This window comes from Myotis yumanensis, unplaced genomic scaffold (assembly GCF_028538775.1).
Source record: "Myotis yumanensis isolate MYYU_CA2020_CCGP unplaced genomic scaffold, mMyoYum1.0.hap1 SCAF_8, whole genome shotgun sequence".
NCBI lineage: Eukaryota > Metazoa > Chordata > Mammalia > Chiroptera > Vespertilionidae > Myotis > Myotis yumanensis.
Genome location: NW_027223759.1, coordinates 70652094 through 70669437, shown reverse-complemented (window position 1 = coordinate 70669437; position 17344 = coordinate 70652094). Strand labels below are relative to the sequence as shown.

General features: G+C 36.1%; 2 protein-coding genes across 2 annotated transcripts in view; one reads left to right on the top strand and one right to left on the bottom strand.

Moving 5' to 3' along the window:
• LRP1B (LDL receptor related protein 1B) overlaps window positions 1–17344 on the bottom strand; it is a 1706338-nt gene that overhangs the window by 627606 nt on the left and 1061388 nt on the right. The window contains exon 21 of the mRNA XM_070423500.1: window positions 9973–10155. Coding sequence (XP_070279601.1) covers window positions 9973–10155 — 183 coding nt within the window. The remainder of the gene's footprint in view (window positions 1–9972; window positions 10156–17344) is intronic.
• Window positions 3011–3724, top strand: LOC139015708 (large ribosomal subunit protein eL21-like). Its single transcript, XM_070423462.1, has 2 exons — window positions 3011–3291; window positions 3505–3724. The coding sequence occupies exons 1-2, from the start codon at window positions 3020–3022 to the stop codon at window positions 3722–3724; spliced, it is 492 nt and encodes a 163-aa protein (XP_070279563.1). The 5' UTR covers window positions 3011–3019.

The window sequence follows — 17344 nt, the reverse complement described above, 5'->3', positions numbered from 1 at the left end:
ATGTTGGTTTCAGGACAGCTAGTACAATTGCATGTACACATGTACACACACACAAAAAAGACATTATCAGGACTATTTTGATTTGTGTCACCTTCAAATATACAGTTTAGTTAAAAAGCCACCACCACAACAACTACAGGAAAACTGAGTTTCTAGGTAATCTTAGAAAATGTGCTGCTTTCCCAAAATACATCTGTATGATCTCTTCAATAGTTTCCCTTTTCTCTATAAAACTGTATGGCTATTGAGAGTAATAGAGTTATCATTTGTAAATTGCTTGAATTGCTTTATCTTAAAAGACAACACAGGCTATAACAGGGTAATTTCTCTTCTGGGGTATGACTAGCAGTTAATATTAAAAATATGGGTATAAAGAGAAATGAATCTTTGAGGAAATCCTAATGGATTTACTCAATAATATATTTATAATGTCTTTTAAAATACTGGCCTTTAAATTGCAAGCTTTTAATTTTTACCTTACTAACCTTTAATGCCACATACATATTTCATAATGTTTGGCTTCAATTTAATTCCGTAAATATTTATTGAATATGATGTGCTTGCCTAGTTGCCAAAGAATGTGGAAAGAAATAAAAATTTCCTGACCCTATGGAGCAATTAGTCTAGTAGTGACAAACATTCTAATATTGAGCATATAAAAATAATACAAGTAATGTAATTATCACAGCGTGCTGTGGAATTTCGCAGAGGTAGAAAGTATGTGTGATTGGAAGGTTCAGATAAAATTTACTGAGATGTTATTTGGAAAGGGGTTTTAAAAGGTGGCTGTAAATATCACATATGAGTGCAAGAGATAAAGGCATTATATATAGAAAGCTGTCTTCTGTGTACCGTTTTAACATTCAAATCGCACCCTCTTGGGGGGGGTGGGCACAAGTAAAGCAAAAAGAGAGAGAAAAATGACAGTTTAATAGCATGATTATTAAGCCTGTTGTTACTCAATGGAAATGTGTCAGGGCATTGCTGGTGGAAGTAAATCAACTCTTCCTTAATTTGTTGCTCTTCCATTTCTGAGTGGATCCACTATAAACTTATATTTTGTATATGTATGCTTTATTTTATGCTAAACATTATTTTCTTAATAATGTAGTTGTAAGTACAAATTTTCATCAGGACCATATACAAAGAAGCATGCATATTGAGTTTTATAGATGATTTTTTATAATAAATTTGAACATAGGTAGTTTCAGCTCTATGTGCTGAATCTAACTCACATATAAAATGTAACCCCTATGTAAATATATAAAGATGGAAAAGAACCATACTTGTTCCAGAAGCAATAATAAGGCAGTCTGGGGGCCACAGTTTATAAAATGCTGATTACTAATTCAAGAAGGGCCCTTAAATTTTATGAACAATGGACAACCATTGAAAGATTTTGAGAAGGTATGCATTCAGGTTATAGCTTATGAAGTAAGAGGAAGACAAAGTTGTATGTATAATGGGTTAAAGATAATAATTGCCAGGAGAAAATTGTAGGCCACATAATGGTCTTATTGTGAAATAATGCAGGCTTAATCTTAGGCTTTTATGTAAATAGAAAGAACGAAATGAGTGATGTTAGATAACTTGTAGAGGTAGCATTAGAACTTGGAAAATGATTACAAATTAGGCATGTCAAAAGGTGCTTTCTGTTTTAAATCCACATGTTTAGAGGATCGAATATGTTCCTAACAGAAATAAAAAATGAGGAAGAATTTCTGGCTTCAGGGAGAAAGAAGAATATTTAGCATAGCATTGAAAAAAATGGGTTTGAAACATGAGCCAATTTTCAGTGACAGAAATTTTGGAGATGTTTACCTAGAGGTGATAGTTGAAACTTTGGGAAGGGAAAAGTTTGTTATAGACACCTTGCTGAAAGAGCAAAACAAACAAACAAACTTAAGAGAAAAATCTATGCAATGCCAGATACATATTATGTACTCAACAAATATTTTTAAATTATGTAAAAGGAAGAGGCAGAGGAAGAAGGGTAAGTGATCATAAAACAAAACAAACAAAAAAGAAATCTAAATGGTAATTGAATAAAGAGGACAATCCAATGTGAGAATTCATAAGAAGAAAAGGTTTCTGGACCATCAATAAATTTTCTGAAAAAGAAATAAAGAATTGGTCCCATTTACAATAACATCCTAAGCAATAAAATGCACAGAAATAAAACTTAATTTATTTGAATTATCTCTACATTGAAAACTATGAAACATTGATGATAGAAATCAAAGAAGACACAAATAAATAGGAAGGTATTCCATGTTCATAGAGTAGAAGAAATGATACTGTTAAAATGTCAATACTACCCAAAGCCATCTGTAGTTTCAATGCAACCCCTAAAAAGATTCCAATAGCATTCTTTACAGAAATAGAGAAAAAAAATTTCTAAAATGTATATGGAACTACAAAAGAACACAAAGAGCCCAAGAAATGCTAAGAATAAAGCACACTTCCTGATCAAACTGTATGATAAAGCTGTGGTGATTAAAAGAATATGGTGCTGGCATAAAAACAGGCCAATAGACCAATGGAACAGAACTGAGAGGCCTGAAATAAACCCAAACATATGTGGTCAACTAAGAGTTGACTAGGGAGCAAAGAATACTCAGTGGAAAAAAAAGAAATTCTCTTCAATAAATGGTTCTGGGGAAATTGAATATTCACATGTGAAAGAATGAAACTTGACTCTTATCTTACACCATTTAAAAACACACAAAACAAACTCACTATGGAGAAATCCTACCATTTGCAATAACATGGATGAACCTTGAAGACATTATGCTAAGTGATTTCAGTCAGAGCAAAACAAAATACTGTAAGATCTCACTTATATATGGAATGTTTTAAAAATCTCACCAAATTTATAGAAAAAGAGATCAGAGGTGTGTGTGTGTGTGTGTGTGGAGGGGTAATTATAGGAAAGTGGTCAAAATGTAGGAACTTCCAGTTATAATAAGATTATAATGGCCTTTCGGCCAGAACCGCCATCTTCTAGTAATTCGCCAAAATGACTAACACAAAGGGAAAGAGGAGAGGCACCCGCTATATGTTCTCTAGGCCTTTTAGAAAACATGGAGTGGTTCCTTTGGCCACATACATGCAAATCTACAGGAAAGGTGATATTGTGGACATCAAGGGAATGGGCACTGTTCAAAAAGGAATGCTCCACAAATGTCACCAGGGCAAAACTGGAGGAGTCTACAGTGTCACCCAGCATGGAGTGGGCATTATTGTGAACAAGCAAGTCAAGGGCAAGATTCTTGCCAAGAGCCGAAACCGGTTTGGCTCAGTGGATAGAGCGTCGGCCTGCGGACTGAAAGGTCCCAGGTTCGATTCCGGTCAAGGGCATGTACCTGGGTTGTGGGCACATCCCCAGTGGATGTGCAGGAGGCAGCTGATCGATGTTTCTCGCTCATCGATGTTTCTAACTCTCTATCTCTCTCCCTTCCTCTCTGTAAAATATCTTAAAAAAAAAAAGATTCTTGCCAAGAGAGTTAATGTACGTATTGAGCATATTAAATACTCTAAGAGCGGAGACAGCTTCCTGAAACGTGTGAAGGAAAATGATCGGAAAAAGAAGGAAGCCAGAGAGAAAGGTACCTGGGTTCAACTGAAGGGTCAGCCTGCTCCACCCAGAGAAGCACACTTTGTGAGAACCAATGGAAAGGAGCCTGAGCTGCTGGAACCCACTCCCTATGAATTCATAGCATGATAAGTGGGGAAAAAAATAAAAAAAGACTTCTGTGCTGATAAAAACGTTTCTTTTAATTGAGTGGAAATGTGACATCCCTTCCCCCAAAGAATAATTAAAGAAAGCTTTGTATCACCCTAACCAGTTTTGCTCTGTGGATAGACCGTCAGCCTGAGAACCTAAGGGTCCCGGGTTCGATTCCAGTCACGGGCACATGCCTGGGTTGTGGGCTCAATCCCCAGTAGGGGCCATGCAGGAGGCAGCCAATCAATTAAAAAAAAAGATTATAATGACTATAATCAAATTGCTGTATGATATATTGGAATGTTAAGAAAGTAGATTCTAAGAGTTCTCATAATAAGGAGATCTCTCCTCTTTAAATTTTATCTGTATGAAAATATATTTTACAATATATGTACTCTCATGCTGTGTACCTTAAACTCTTACAGTGATGTACAGAATTATTTCTCAATACAACTGGGAAAAAAGCCCTGTCTAATGTGGTTCTTGCACCCAAAGGTTGCCGGTTTGATTCCCAGTCAGGGCACATGCCCGATTGCTGACTCCATCTCCCATAGGTTGAGTGGAGGAGGCAGCTGATCAATGTTTCACTCACATTGATATTTCTCTCTCTCTCCCTCTCCCTTCTTCTCTCTATAAAAATCAATTAAAAATTTTTTAAAATAAAAATAAATAGAACTGTAATAAAAGAATAAAAGGTTTCAAGGAGAGGACATGTGCTCCAGAAAAAGAAGTCAGAGTGCAGTATTAATCTTTCAAGGTAACATTCATTAAGCATGTACTGTTCTAGGCATTTTTTATACATTATATTGATGTTATCATCTCTAATTTACTGATCAGGAAATTGAAGCTTAGAGAGGTTCAATAATTTATTTGAACTCATGTAATTACTAAATGGTCAATCAGAACTCAAGAATGAGAAAAGTATGGGCTGAAATATCATTCCTGTTAACCACTGAAACAGCAATTTCCATTAAAGATGGGGACTGGATGTTAGGTTACAAACAGTGAAGGAATGAGTGAGAGATAAGGCATCTCAATGTACTACAACAGTGATTTAATAAAGGGAAGAAAGGAGACAGGGAAAACTAATAAAATGTTTTTGCAGTAATTGCACTAGGTATATTTATAGAGCAGAAGAAAAATTTATGTAGAGAATAAAACTGAAGACATAAGCAAGAAAAGTGACTAAGATCCCATAGGAAGTAGAAGGTCAAGGGATCAATATCTATAGAAGAGCCCTTCTGGACAATATGGAGGCAGTATTCTTCTTCAGAGGCAGGATTGAAGGGAGAGGAGAATAAGCATGCAGCAAAGGGTTTAAAACTGCCACTGGGAAGAATCCAAAGAGAAATATACAAGGCTCATAAGAAATAATATGCAAAGCATTCTATTATCTTTACAGCACATAGGCAATGGAGAGCTCACCATATTATTTTTGTCAGAAATAAATAAAAGTATCCCATGGGGTTGATTACAGGAAGAAAAAAAATAGTGCTGTGTTTAGAAATTCTTCATACACAATTCATCATATAATTCTAACAAAATCACTATTCCATTGTAGGGTATTTTTAGTTCTAATTATCCAGATAGATTTTTAACAATGATTAAATTCATCATTTCACTTTGTATTTACTGCTATAATAATGAAAGGAAAACAAAACAATCTAAACATAGAAAAGAATAATGCTTTGCCATTCACAGAAGCTCACAGTGGATTTTCATTACACAAAGGATCAGAACAGAATAGAATGTTTATGAAACCACTGTCAGAGTTAAATCACCAAGTCTGTCAGTTAGTTCTGTTATATTATTTTGCTAAAGATCACATTATCCTTAACCCTAACCCTACCCTGACTGGAAATGTATATGGCTTTTCCAAAAGAATCTAGAATGAAAAGTATATATGGGGTCACTACCAATCTATCACCATTCTTGGAAAGAGAGCCAATTAAAAGAGGAGACTGTACAGGTAGGAGCTTCTCCCTCTTTTTCTCTAGTCACCTATTTCCTCTATTCAGATATGAACATGGACAACTGCAGATCTGAACACCTGTTCATCTCTCCTAGCCTCCGTGTCCAACCCAAAGCAGCATCCAGCTTCAGTGTAGCTCACCATTTGTTATTTTGTTTTATATCTGCTAATCAGAGATATATTTTGTTTGTTAATAAGGCTACACATCTCTCATTTTTTCCTGTTATATTTTATCATCACCTCTGTGTTTTAGCAGTAGAGATGGGATTTAAAGTATTAATTTACAATTCTATCTTCATATGCATTTTATTCTTAAATCTTCTTAATGACATTAAAGTAATTCATTGTATGAATGAGCTGTAATTATTTAGTTCCCCTTTAGATGGGCAGTACATTATTTCCAGTTTTATTTTATTAAAAATGCTGTATTGAAAATCTTTATGCATATATTTTTATGCACTCCTGCTTTCCTTTAAATGGATTTCTAAACGTGGGCATGATGTGTCAAATTTACTTTCCTATCAACAGCTGTGGAATTATTTAGCTCATGACCTTTCTATCACTATATAATATATGATATTGTTTTTCCTTTTCGAATCTGAAGAGTGGCATTTCTGAAAATCTTTTCCATTAATGGTGGACTTGAAATTTCTTCCGCCAATTCACTAACTAAAATATAACTGTAAATATCTGTTCTGGGGTGTGAGAGACTGGATGTAGGAGGATATATTTCTTGATCAAGAATACGTTCTTCGCTGAAACCGGTTTGGCTCAGTGGATAGAGCGTCGGCCTGCGGACTGAAAGGTCCCGGGTTTGATTCCGGTCAAGGGCATGTACCTGGGTTGTGGGCACATCCCCAGTGGGAGATGTGCAGGAGGCAGCTGATCGATGTTTCTCTCCCATCGATGTTTCTAACTATCTATCTCTCTCCCTTCCTCTCTGTAAAAAATCAATAAAATATATTAAAAAAAAAAAAGAGTCCGTTCTTTGAAGTGGAGGGTGGGTGGGAAGAGATCAACAAATGAACGTGTATGCATATATGCACAACTTGTGGACACAGACAATGGAGTGGTGAGAGCCTGGGATGGGGGGGTGGGAGCAGGCTGGAAGAGGTTAATGGGGGGAAAAGGAGGACCTATGTAATACTATCAACAATAAAGATTTTATTAAAAAGAATATGTTCTTTGGAATAGAAAATGTTAAATGATAATGGTTATACCGTACTTTAACTTCATTTACCTCTCTCTTATTTATAGCAATAAACATCAGCATTTGTATGTTTTAATGCTAATAAGAGGCAAATTATCCTATCTAATAATAGACAAACATGGTAATTAACCATACCTCCGACACCCTTCCCATTGGCTAATCAGGGCGATATGCAAATTAACTGCCAACCAAGATGGCGGCTGGCAGCCAGGCAGCTGAAGCAAACAGGAGGCTTGCTTGCTCCAGTGATGGAGGAAGCCAAGGTTCCCCGCCTGCCGCTGCTGGCCTCTGAGCTGCACTCTAAGAAACAATGTTGCAATTATAGAAGCTAAACAAAACCCAGAAACCTGCTTTCAGCCAGCCGGCCTCAGAGCTGGAGTTGCAACAGTGTTTCAATTATAGAAGCCAAACAGACCCAGATACCTGCTTTCAGCAGCTGAGGTCTCAGAGCTGGAGCCGAGCCTCAGAGCTAAAGCCGACTCTCAGTTCCAGTGACAGCCATAGAAGGTAAATAAATCCCAGAATAAAAAAAAAGAAAAAAGAAAAAAAGGAGAGGTTGGGAACTTCAGTCACCCGTCAGCCTGAAAACGGCCCTCAGCCCCTCACCCAGACTGGCTAGGCACCCCAGTGGGGACCCTCACACTGAAGGGGGTGTGACTAGCTGCAAACAGCCATCATCCCCTCATCCAGGCTGGCCAGGCACCCAAGTGGGACCCCAACCCTGATCTAGGACACCCTTCAGGGCAAACCAGCCGGCCCCCACCTGTGCACCAGGCCTCTATCCTATATAATAAAAGGGTAATATGCAAACTGACCCTAACAGCAGAAGGACGGGAATGATTAGTCACTATGACACACACTGACCACCAGGGGGCAGACGCTCAATGCAGGAGCTGCCCTCTGGTGGTCAGGGAGCTCTCACATGGGAGGAGCTCTGCTCAGCCACAAGCCAGACTGATGGCTGCCAGTACAGCGGTGATGGTAGGAGCCTCTCCCACCTCTTCAGCAGCGCTAAGGATGTCCGACTGCAGTTTAGGCCTGCTCCCCGCTGGCAAGTGGACATCCCCCGAGGGCTGCCGGGCTGCCAAAGGGATGTCTGATTGCCATCTTAGGCCCAATCGCTCGGGGAGCGGGCCTAAGCCAGCAGGTGGTCATCCCCTGAGGGGTCCCAGACTGTGAGAGGGCACAGGCCGGGCTGAGGGACCCCCCCCACCAAGTTCACAAATTTCTGTGTACCGGGCCTCTAGTTATGTATAAAAGAAAATACATTTTAACCACCAAATATAAGTTGATTACCTTGAAAACTTTTAAATGCTCAAGTTAGCATTTAGAAATCTTTGAAAATAAATATGAACTTCAATTCAATATCTTGGGTAGTTTAAAGGTCTGCTAGCTTATAAAAGTGAGAATTTAATTAAATTAAAATTTTAAATGTCAAAAAGATTATAGATGTGCACATATTTATAATCCAATGCTTATATCAGTAGTTCATTTTAATGTCTGTAATATGCATGAATGTCTATTATAAATATGCATACTAATTGCAAATAATGGCTCCACAAATACTTTGAAATATTGTGCTTTACTATACTTAAACTACAGATTAAAGTACAAGTAATAACCCCCAAACTAAGACCCTTTATTTAACAATTGAAAAGAATCACATAATTGTGAAAAACAGTATTGGAACATTTTTCATTTTGGAAACATAACTCCTTCACTAGAAATGGGCATCAGAAATATTTATTTCTCTATGTCCATGTTAGCTTATATTATTTTTATTTCTTATTTGAATGCTTAACTGTAACCAGAATATGTGTTTAAGAAAAGAAACACAATTCATTTTTATAACTTTGAATGCCCATGGACCATGTTGTTTCCAGAGTGTTTGCTTAATCACAGCTGTGATAACCTTTGTCTTACCTTTTGCTTCAAATACTTAATAGAGAGCAAAATAAATCTTAAGAGCTCATAATTTAAGCAACTTAAAGCAATTTCACAATAAAAAGAAATTTCAGAGATGATTCACGAATATATCCTGAAATCCATAGAAAATGCTTTCCATGGGTTATTTGGATATTACCTATTTCACTAATTATATCACAATAGTTCATTGTGATCTATTTTTCTCTAATCCTCAACTCAATCATCTGGTATAGAGAGGGAAGAAAGTTAGTTTATCATGTCAGGTGAACCCTACTGTTGTAAGAAAACAAAAGGGAAACATAATATTAGTAGAATACCTTCATAAAATAAATAAATAAAACCTTAGCAACTCCTTCAAAACAAATCAAAGAGCTGAATGACAGTCATCACCTTCATTCTAATGGAATCCAGCAACAGCACAATCATATTTAGAAAACTACTATTTAGAAAAAATGTAAATAATTTTGTCTTTCCTTTCTTGGCATCTTCATTACATTTTATGGTGAGCATTTATTTATGTCCATGGGTTTTGCTGTTGGTCTCCTGCTGGACTCTGAAATTCTAGACTCTGACTCCAGATTGCCTGGTTTAAATTCTCAGTTCCACCACGCTGGTTATATGAACCAGCAAGTTAAAACTTCTTTTGACTTTTTCAACTTGAGCAAGTTAAAAACTTCTTTGGCCTTAGTTTCTCATTGTGATTTGGCATGATGAAATAAGTTCACGTAGAGAACATTGTGAGAACAATAACAAACTGAAAAATGTTAGCTATGATGTCTGGCCAGTGTGGCTCAGTATCTATCTCTGAACAAGGAGATCATGGTTTGATTACAGGTTAGGGCACATGCCTGGGTTGTGGGCTCAGTGCCAAATAGGGCGAGAGCAGGAGGCAGTAGAACAATGATTCTCTCTTATCACTGATGCTTCTCTCTCTCTCTCCCTCTCCCTTTCACTCTGCAATCAATAAAAATATATTTTAAAATGTTAACTATTATTGTTACATATAGAATGTGAACAACCTATTGGAAGGAACACAATAATACTTCTTACAAAGATAAGAAATAGATTGAAGATGGGCTAAAAGGATTCTACAACCGGGAAGCCCATTGTAGATGCTGAACCCAATGTTCTGCTTACCTGTGCTCCGACAGGAAAACTTGGTTTTGTGATCACACAACCGCAAGGTGCCATTACAGCCTTTTTCATCACTACCATCTTCACAGTCTTTTTCCCCATCACAGCGCCACAGGTCGGGGATACAATTTCCATCAGGATGGCATTGAAATTCATTCCCATTACAACCAGCAGGAGAACGAATCTCTTAAATAGAAATGAGAGAGGAATAGAGGGGAGAAGCCAGGAGAGAAATTATTTTACTTGATAATATTTTTCTTTCTTTAGACATTTTTATGATGATAGAGAGAATATATATTGACTTTTTATATTTTATATTTTTTGAATAGTGTTGTTTAATAGCTATAATACTTTCTAGTATTTTCAAATTCATTTCGGAAACAATAATAAGAGAAAATTATGTTTATCTCCAAAAGAATTCCTGAAAATGTCACTTACATTAAAAAAAAGTTTAGAACAAGATATTGTATGACAATTCTATTGTAATTTTAACTAGTGTCTTAATGATTAGATCTTTGAAAGCCTATTCCCTTTGACACATAAAAGAGGTTTCACATTCTACTCTAAATGTTGACTTTAGTTGATCTTTTGACACTTCTCTAGTTAATTTATTTTGAACTTTTACGAGATAACTAAGTAAATAATACGTACTTTCTGGCTAATAAAATCTTTATAGAATAACATTCAAAAGTTTGAAAATAAAAAGACCCCATAATAAACACAAACTCTTTAGGATGTAAGATTATAAATCTAGAATCACAGCAGACACATAAGAATTTAATGAGGCACTATATATTCAAAGTCAATTTATCAATTAATAATTTATACAGTACTCAGATAACTATATTCCTCAAAACCTGATAACTAAAAATATAGGTTAAAATATTCTGGTAAGCATAAGCAAGAATAAGGAAATAAAAAATGTTGGTGATATAGATGATTCATAGTACAACTGAATAATTTGACTGTAATCAGTAGCATATTAAATTTTTATTAATATTTAATATTGTAAGATGAAGTAGCCAGCATCTCTGAATTGTTGTAAAATATTTTAGAATATATGTTTATATACATGAGTTTTAATGTAATAAATTTATTGTCTTATATAACTAATCCAGCAATTAATCTACATATCTATAACAGCAATTATTCTGTAACATTATAATGAATTTGAAACAGGTTCATGTGAGTTACCTATTATTTAATGTGCTGGTTTGATAGGGATCATGTCACTATGAATTAAGATTAGAATCATTTAGGTCAAAGCTAAAAATAACAATTATATCACCAAGGCAGCTACTTAAACTCTTAAGACCTTTATTTGTTCACCTGGAAAGTTGAGAGTCTGCAGAGTTGTAAGAAATAAACTGGATATCTGTAAATTATTATTATAACTATACAATTTTGTAATGCTGTTAATGCTTATGATATAAATAGTTTGGTTTCTAATATTTTCCTAATTTAAAGATGCTCAACAACTATAATGTCAGGTGGTACAATATTATAAAGGTTCTCAAAATTGCCTTGACTCCTCACTCTACTTCCCAAGTATTCATTCCTAGAATAGTAATGAAATAACAACCAAAAATAAAAATATCCTCGCTGAAGCCAAAACACACAAGTAAATCTGTTGGTAAAAAATAGGAGTTCAAATTTAAAGAAAACATATTGAACTAATTTCCAAAAGTAACCTCTGTTAAGAACACTTATAATGCCTGGCCAGCATTGCTCAGTGGTTAAGTATCGACCTGTGAACCAGGAGGTCATGGTTCGATTCTCTGTCAGGGCACATGCATGGGTGTGGGCTCAATCCCCAATGTGGGGAGTACAGGAGGCAGGTGATCAATGATTCTCTCTCATCATTGATGTTTCTCTCTCTCTCTCCCTCTCCTTTCCTCTCTGAAATAAATGCAGATATGTGTGTGTGTATGTGTGTGTGTGTGTATATATGTTTTTTTAGGAAAGAACACAATAATTACACCCAGTTTACAGAGAAGGCCCTGACTTTAGGCTGGCTATGAAATGCCTTGCAAAACCAGCCAACTCTTTTTCCTACTTTCCTAGTTATCCAAATCCTTCTGACCTCAGATATATAGACTTCTTGATTGAACAAAATGAGTGAGTACACACAATCAATAAAGATGGTAGAGTCTCTGCACATTTGGAAGATATATATGAAATGTGACATAGCAACTTCCCACTATATTTAATTTAGTATCTGCAGAGTATCCTATTTAACACTATGGCCTAACCACTACAGTGGTAAAGGATGCTGAGGTTGGTTTAATGTTACAAAATAGTCACAGGGATGTAAAGTACAGCACAGAGAAAATAGTCAATAATATTGCAATCACTATGTCTGGTGCAGGTAGGTGCTGAAAATATTAGGGGGGAGGGGGAGGGCACTTTGTAAAGTATACGACTGTCTAACTTCTATGGTAGACACCTGAAACTAATAGAAACTATTATTGAATGTAAACTGTAATTGAAAAAAATAATAATTAAAAAAAGAATTGTGACGTCTTCAAGCCTAGTATTCTTCTAAAGATAACTTGAAAATCATGTGATTTCAGTGTTCAGGAAAAAGAAAGGAGAATAATCAAATGGAGTTCCAAGATGCACTGAGCTAAGCAATTCTAAGAAGCCACCTTCCATGCAGCACCGAATGGTCTTCGGTTCTTTCTCCTACTACTTAACCTTCCTCAAAAACAACACAAAACAAAACCAAGCTCAGATCCGCTGAACTTTATAACCTGCAGTGTGAGCTCACCAATAAATTATAAACATTGTATTTCAGGTAATTGTCACTCAGTGATTTAAAATAATAAATAATGGGAAGTATAGCCTATCAATTTTTCTACTTTGTCTAAAATAAGAGTGAAGACTGGCAACTTATATATTGAATCTGCTGCTCAGTATATATAATTTGGCAAATACACTATTGACCTTTTAAAAATCTGAAAATTTTCTTTAAAAAATCTAGATTTTTTTTTGTTGTTGTTGTTGTTTTTTTTTGCCCTGGACAGTTTTTCTCAGTGGTTAGAGCGTCAGCCCTCAGGCCAAAGTCTCAGGTCTGGTTCCCTTTTACAGGTACCTGTACTGCAGGCTGGATGCCGGTCCAGGTCCCAGGGAGGAGACAGACAGAAGCTAGGTAGATGGGGCGGCACCCGAGCTAATGCGAGGCTACCAGTCCATGTGTGGAGGCGCACACGGCCGTAAGCCAGGTGGGAACAGGGGTGTGCTCCCCCGCAATGGGATCATCAGGTCTCCATTGTGGGCTGTGCCAGGAGAGAGGAGGAAGGTCGCCAGCCTTTTTGAACATATGCTTGTTACTTCCGGATTGGTCCTTTCAAAGAATTTTGCCTTAGCAACATCCTTGGGATTGGTTATCTGCAAGCTGCCTGTCTTAGCAATGGCCATACATTTTAAAGTTCATGCCTTTGGAGCTCACCCTTCCTTCCCCACCCAGTTGGGGTGTCTTCGTGACTCCTACTAGTGGGGTTCTTGGGTTGTACTTTCCCTTCCTGTGGCCGGATTCCAAACCACTCCTGACTGTAGCATGGAAGGGAAGCTCTGCAGCTGGGCTGCTCCTGGAACCCCGGCCACACCTTTTCCAGGACTGGCTTCTCCCACTGTATTTGTTACTTCATTCTTCGTTTTTTCGAGACAATGAACTCGGACTCAACATCCCACATTTTGGTTTCACTGGTAGGGGCTTGTGCAGGAGGTGACCAATTGATGTTTCTCTGTCACATGTCTCTCTCTCTCTCTCTCTCTCTCTCTCTCTCTCTCCCAGTCTCTCTCTCTCCCTTCCTAATCCTTCCCCTCCACTCTCTCTAAATAAACAATAAAAAAAAATCAATGAAAAAATATCCTTGGGTGAGATTAAAAGCAAAAACAAAAAAAAATCTAGATTTTCCAGTTTCTTGAAAAGTAGGAGTAGGAAGGTTTTTGGACTAGCATCCTTGAAGAGCAATACTGCTACCTTCTTTACATGGGGCTGGGCCGGACTGTATTCACAACCCCCTATTATCATGAAAAGAAAAAGATAATTTCTATTGGGTTTTTCTTCCCCTCGCACGTTTTCCTCCTTGGTAGAAGTGGGCAATAGGTCAACTATTCACTGCATTTTCTTTTGTTTCTGAATCACTTCTAGAAAGCTGTGGACCCTTTTTAGTTCACTCTTGCTTCAATATTGCTAGCAATTTTACTCTCTTGTCAAAATTAGATTTTCTTCTTTATGAGTCCTTTTTATTGATATTTATGAATAATCCTCAAACTCACCATGTTACTCTCTTTTCAATTGCTTTTTAGAATTTAGAGCCAACTTTATGGATCATTTTTCATGATATGTATTTGTTTGGACCAATCTCACTCTCAGATTTACTTATGTTACTCATCCTTATTCTGCCTTTGTTTAAATCCTTCCTCTTTACAACCTCTATTATTTCCAGGTTATAGCTTAAATTATTTCTGGAAGCATTCAGAGGGCTATGTGAATAAATAAACAGAATAGTGATATGAATTGAAATTTTAAAAAGAAACAACATATGGTACACTTAGAATTATCTAATTTAGAAAACACTTTATTACTTTAAATAAAACTAAATAGCATATACCAAAATTTACACTAATTTCTATTCCTCTATACATTCTTTATTTCTTTAGGAACTATGTTACCTCAAAAATGTCAATAATAAAAAATTCCATGTTTTATCGAATTATTATACGATTGATGTTTTGACTCTACACATATTCCAGATTTGGTTTCAAAGGTCTAGTTCTTTTAAATCATGTTCTTTATCCATCTCAATGATATAATGGAAAATTCTCAAGAAGAAGATTATGTAAGCTCAGAAATCTAGATAGATCCATCTGATTCAAAAAGAGGCTTACAGAAGATAAATTGTTGTTTGGGGAAAGGGTCACTTCTCCTGATTCAGCAGTCTGTCAACTATATATCTAGAGGACTAGTTTTTTAGCTCAATATTATTTACAGCCCAAAATAAGCTGTAGTCACAAATATCAAAGCAGAATCTGTGAAAGGAGAGAATATGCTGCTATTGTCTGATATACATTTTTTAAAATTCCGTTTGTATTTTATTTGCTTTGTTTGGTTTATCTATTTATGATTCATAGGTGAAACTACTCATTTGTTTTCTTATTGTAAATAAACATATATCTTATAAATTTAAAATGTGGTATTTCCCTAAGGCTTTTCTTGTCTTTTTTGTTTTTTCTTCTTAAGCTACCAGTGTCTAAACCTCTGTGGGCTGTTATACCACCTACTAAGGGGCAGCACAAATAACCAGATGGCAATAGTTTTAGAATGAGTCTGAGGAAGGAAAAAATATACCATTATAAACACTCAAATCTAAATGGTGATATTACCCTCCTGTTTGTAATGCTCACACACACTCATCACTAATGTATACACCTCCTTGTCTCTGTTATATTATCCTCCCCAACCTGGCTTGCCTTCCTGTTTATACTTCAGCTGTTAATGCCCCTAATTTTCTTTAAGATTCACTTTATTTTCTAGGAATAGGTCCTTAATTCTGGTGTCTGTAGACTCAAGAAATTCATGGGTAGGTTGTAAGAATTTATAAAATAGAAACTTTACATGATGCTTTGTATTTTTCTTCTGGAGGAAGGGAGTCAGAGCTTTTCTTGACTCATTCAGATTCCAAGAGAAATGCCAAGACCAACTTCACACTTCTCTCTTTATCTTCATGCCAAATACCTGGCATGTGTATGGCATATAATTTTGCCTAAGATTAAAATTAATTAAATTAGATGGATTAAAACCCAGTGAAAAAAAAGATCACTCATCTACTTGTATTGAGTTTGATTACAAATAAATAAATAAACAGAAGTGCTTAATGAGACCACCCCATTTCACAGAAACAGAAATTATAAAATAATTATTTTTGGTAAATGTTCAAATAGTCTTTGAAAAATATATATTTTTTTCAATTACAGTTTACATTCGATATTATTTTGTATTAGTTTTAGGTGTACAGCATAGCAGTTAGATAATCATATACTTCACAAAGTATTAACTTGATATTTCCAATAACCACCTGACACCAGGAGTAGTTATTACATTATTATTGACTGGATTCCCTATCCTGTACAACCAATCTGTACTGCTCAACTCTTTCACCCTTTTTCACCAAGTCCCCCAACCCCCATCCCCACTGGCATTCATCAGTCTGTTCTCTGTATCAATGAATCTGTTTCTGTTTTGTTTGCTCATTTACATTGTTCTCTAGATCCCACATATAAGTGAAATCATATGGTATGTGTCTTTCTCTGACTGACTTATTTCACTTAGCATAATATCCTCCAGGTCCATCCATGCTATTACAAATGGTAAGATTTCATTATTTTACAAAACAATTTGACTGCAGTTATATAGATAACAAGTAGCAGAAATGAGATTTACCTTTCATAATTAAACTGCAGAACCTGCCTTCTCTATAACCATTATTAACTTTTGGTAAGGCCTTTCTCACATAAAGGCTCAAAATAAAAGAAAATTTTAATAATTAGCTCATATAATAATCAAAAGTGTCTATAAACTAATTTATTTTTAATATGTAAATACTGCTGTTTAGCTCATTTCTAATAATATTTATTTTATTCTGTTGTAAGGTAATGGTAAAATTTTGTCTCTTATGGAAAGATCTCAATAAATTTCAAGTTACATGAGGCAGTCTACCCTTTTTTTTGGGTTTGTTTCTTCAATTGGTTGCCTGGGAAGGAAAAGAAAGATTTAAAGGATCAGAAAGGTTGAGTAATGTTACCCATGATTACACATCTAGTTAGGGCAAGAGAGATGCCAAATTAGTTTCATGATCTTTACAATGAGTATATTGGCCTCAATGACTCCTTCACTTACTCTTTAAACATATATTTGTTGCAATGTGGCAGGCATTTTCCAAGCACTAGGATAGAGAGAGACTTTCCTGGCCTCACAGAACTTACTTGAGGGGAGGAAGAAGCATGAAGGCATTTAATAAATAATTATAGAAGCACATGAACTAGAGTAGTCCAAGAAGCAGTAAGTGCTATGAAGACAATGGGTCAGAGGAATGCTGCAGAGGAAGAAACCTATGTCTCCTCTGATCACCATTGGTTGGCCAAAGCTAACCACATTGGGTGGGGCCCCATCATGTTGGTCCCCCCTAAGCACAATTTTCTGGGAAATACAGTCTTACTGTGTTCCAAGAGAAAGGGAAGAAATGCAAATATTTTGGGAATATCCTCAATGACTTCCACAGGAAGAGACATGTGTATAGAGGACATATTGACAAGGGTGATTAGAAAAATCTCTCTGAGAAGGTAATATCTGAGAGGAGATAAAAATGAA

Excerpts from the sequence above, each read along its gene's own strand:
- LOC139015708 (XM_070423462.1), top strand. The coding sequence starts at position 3,020 with ATGACTAACACAAAGGGAAAGAGGAGAGGCACCCGCTATATGTTCTCT. Across the intron at positions 3,292-3,504 it reads CTTGCCAAGAGCCGAAACCG|AGTTAATGTACGTATTGAGC; the intron begins GTTTGGCTCAGT and ends TCTTGCCAAGAG.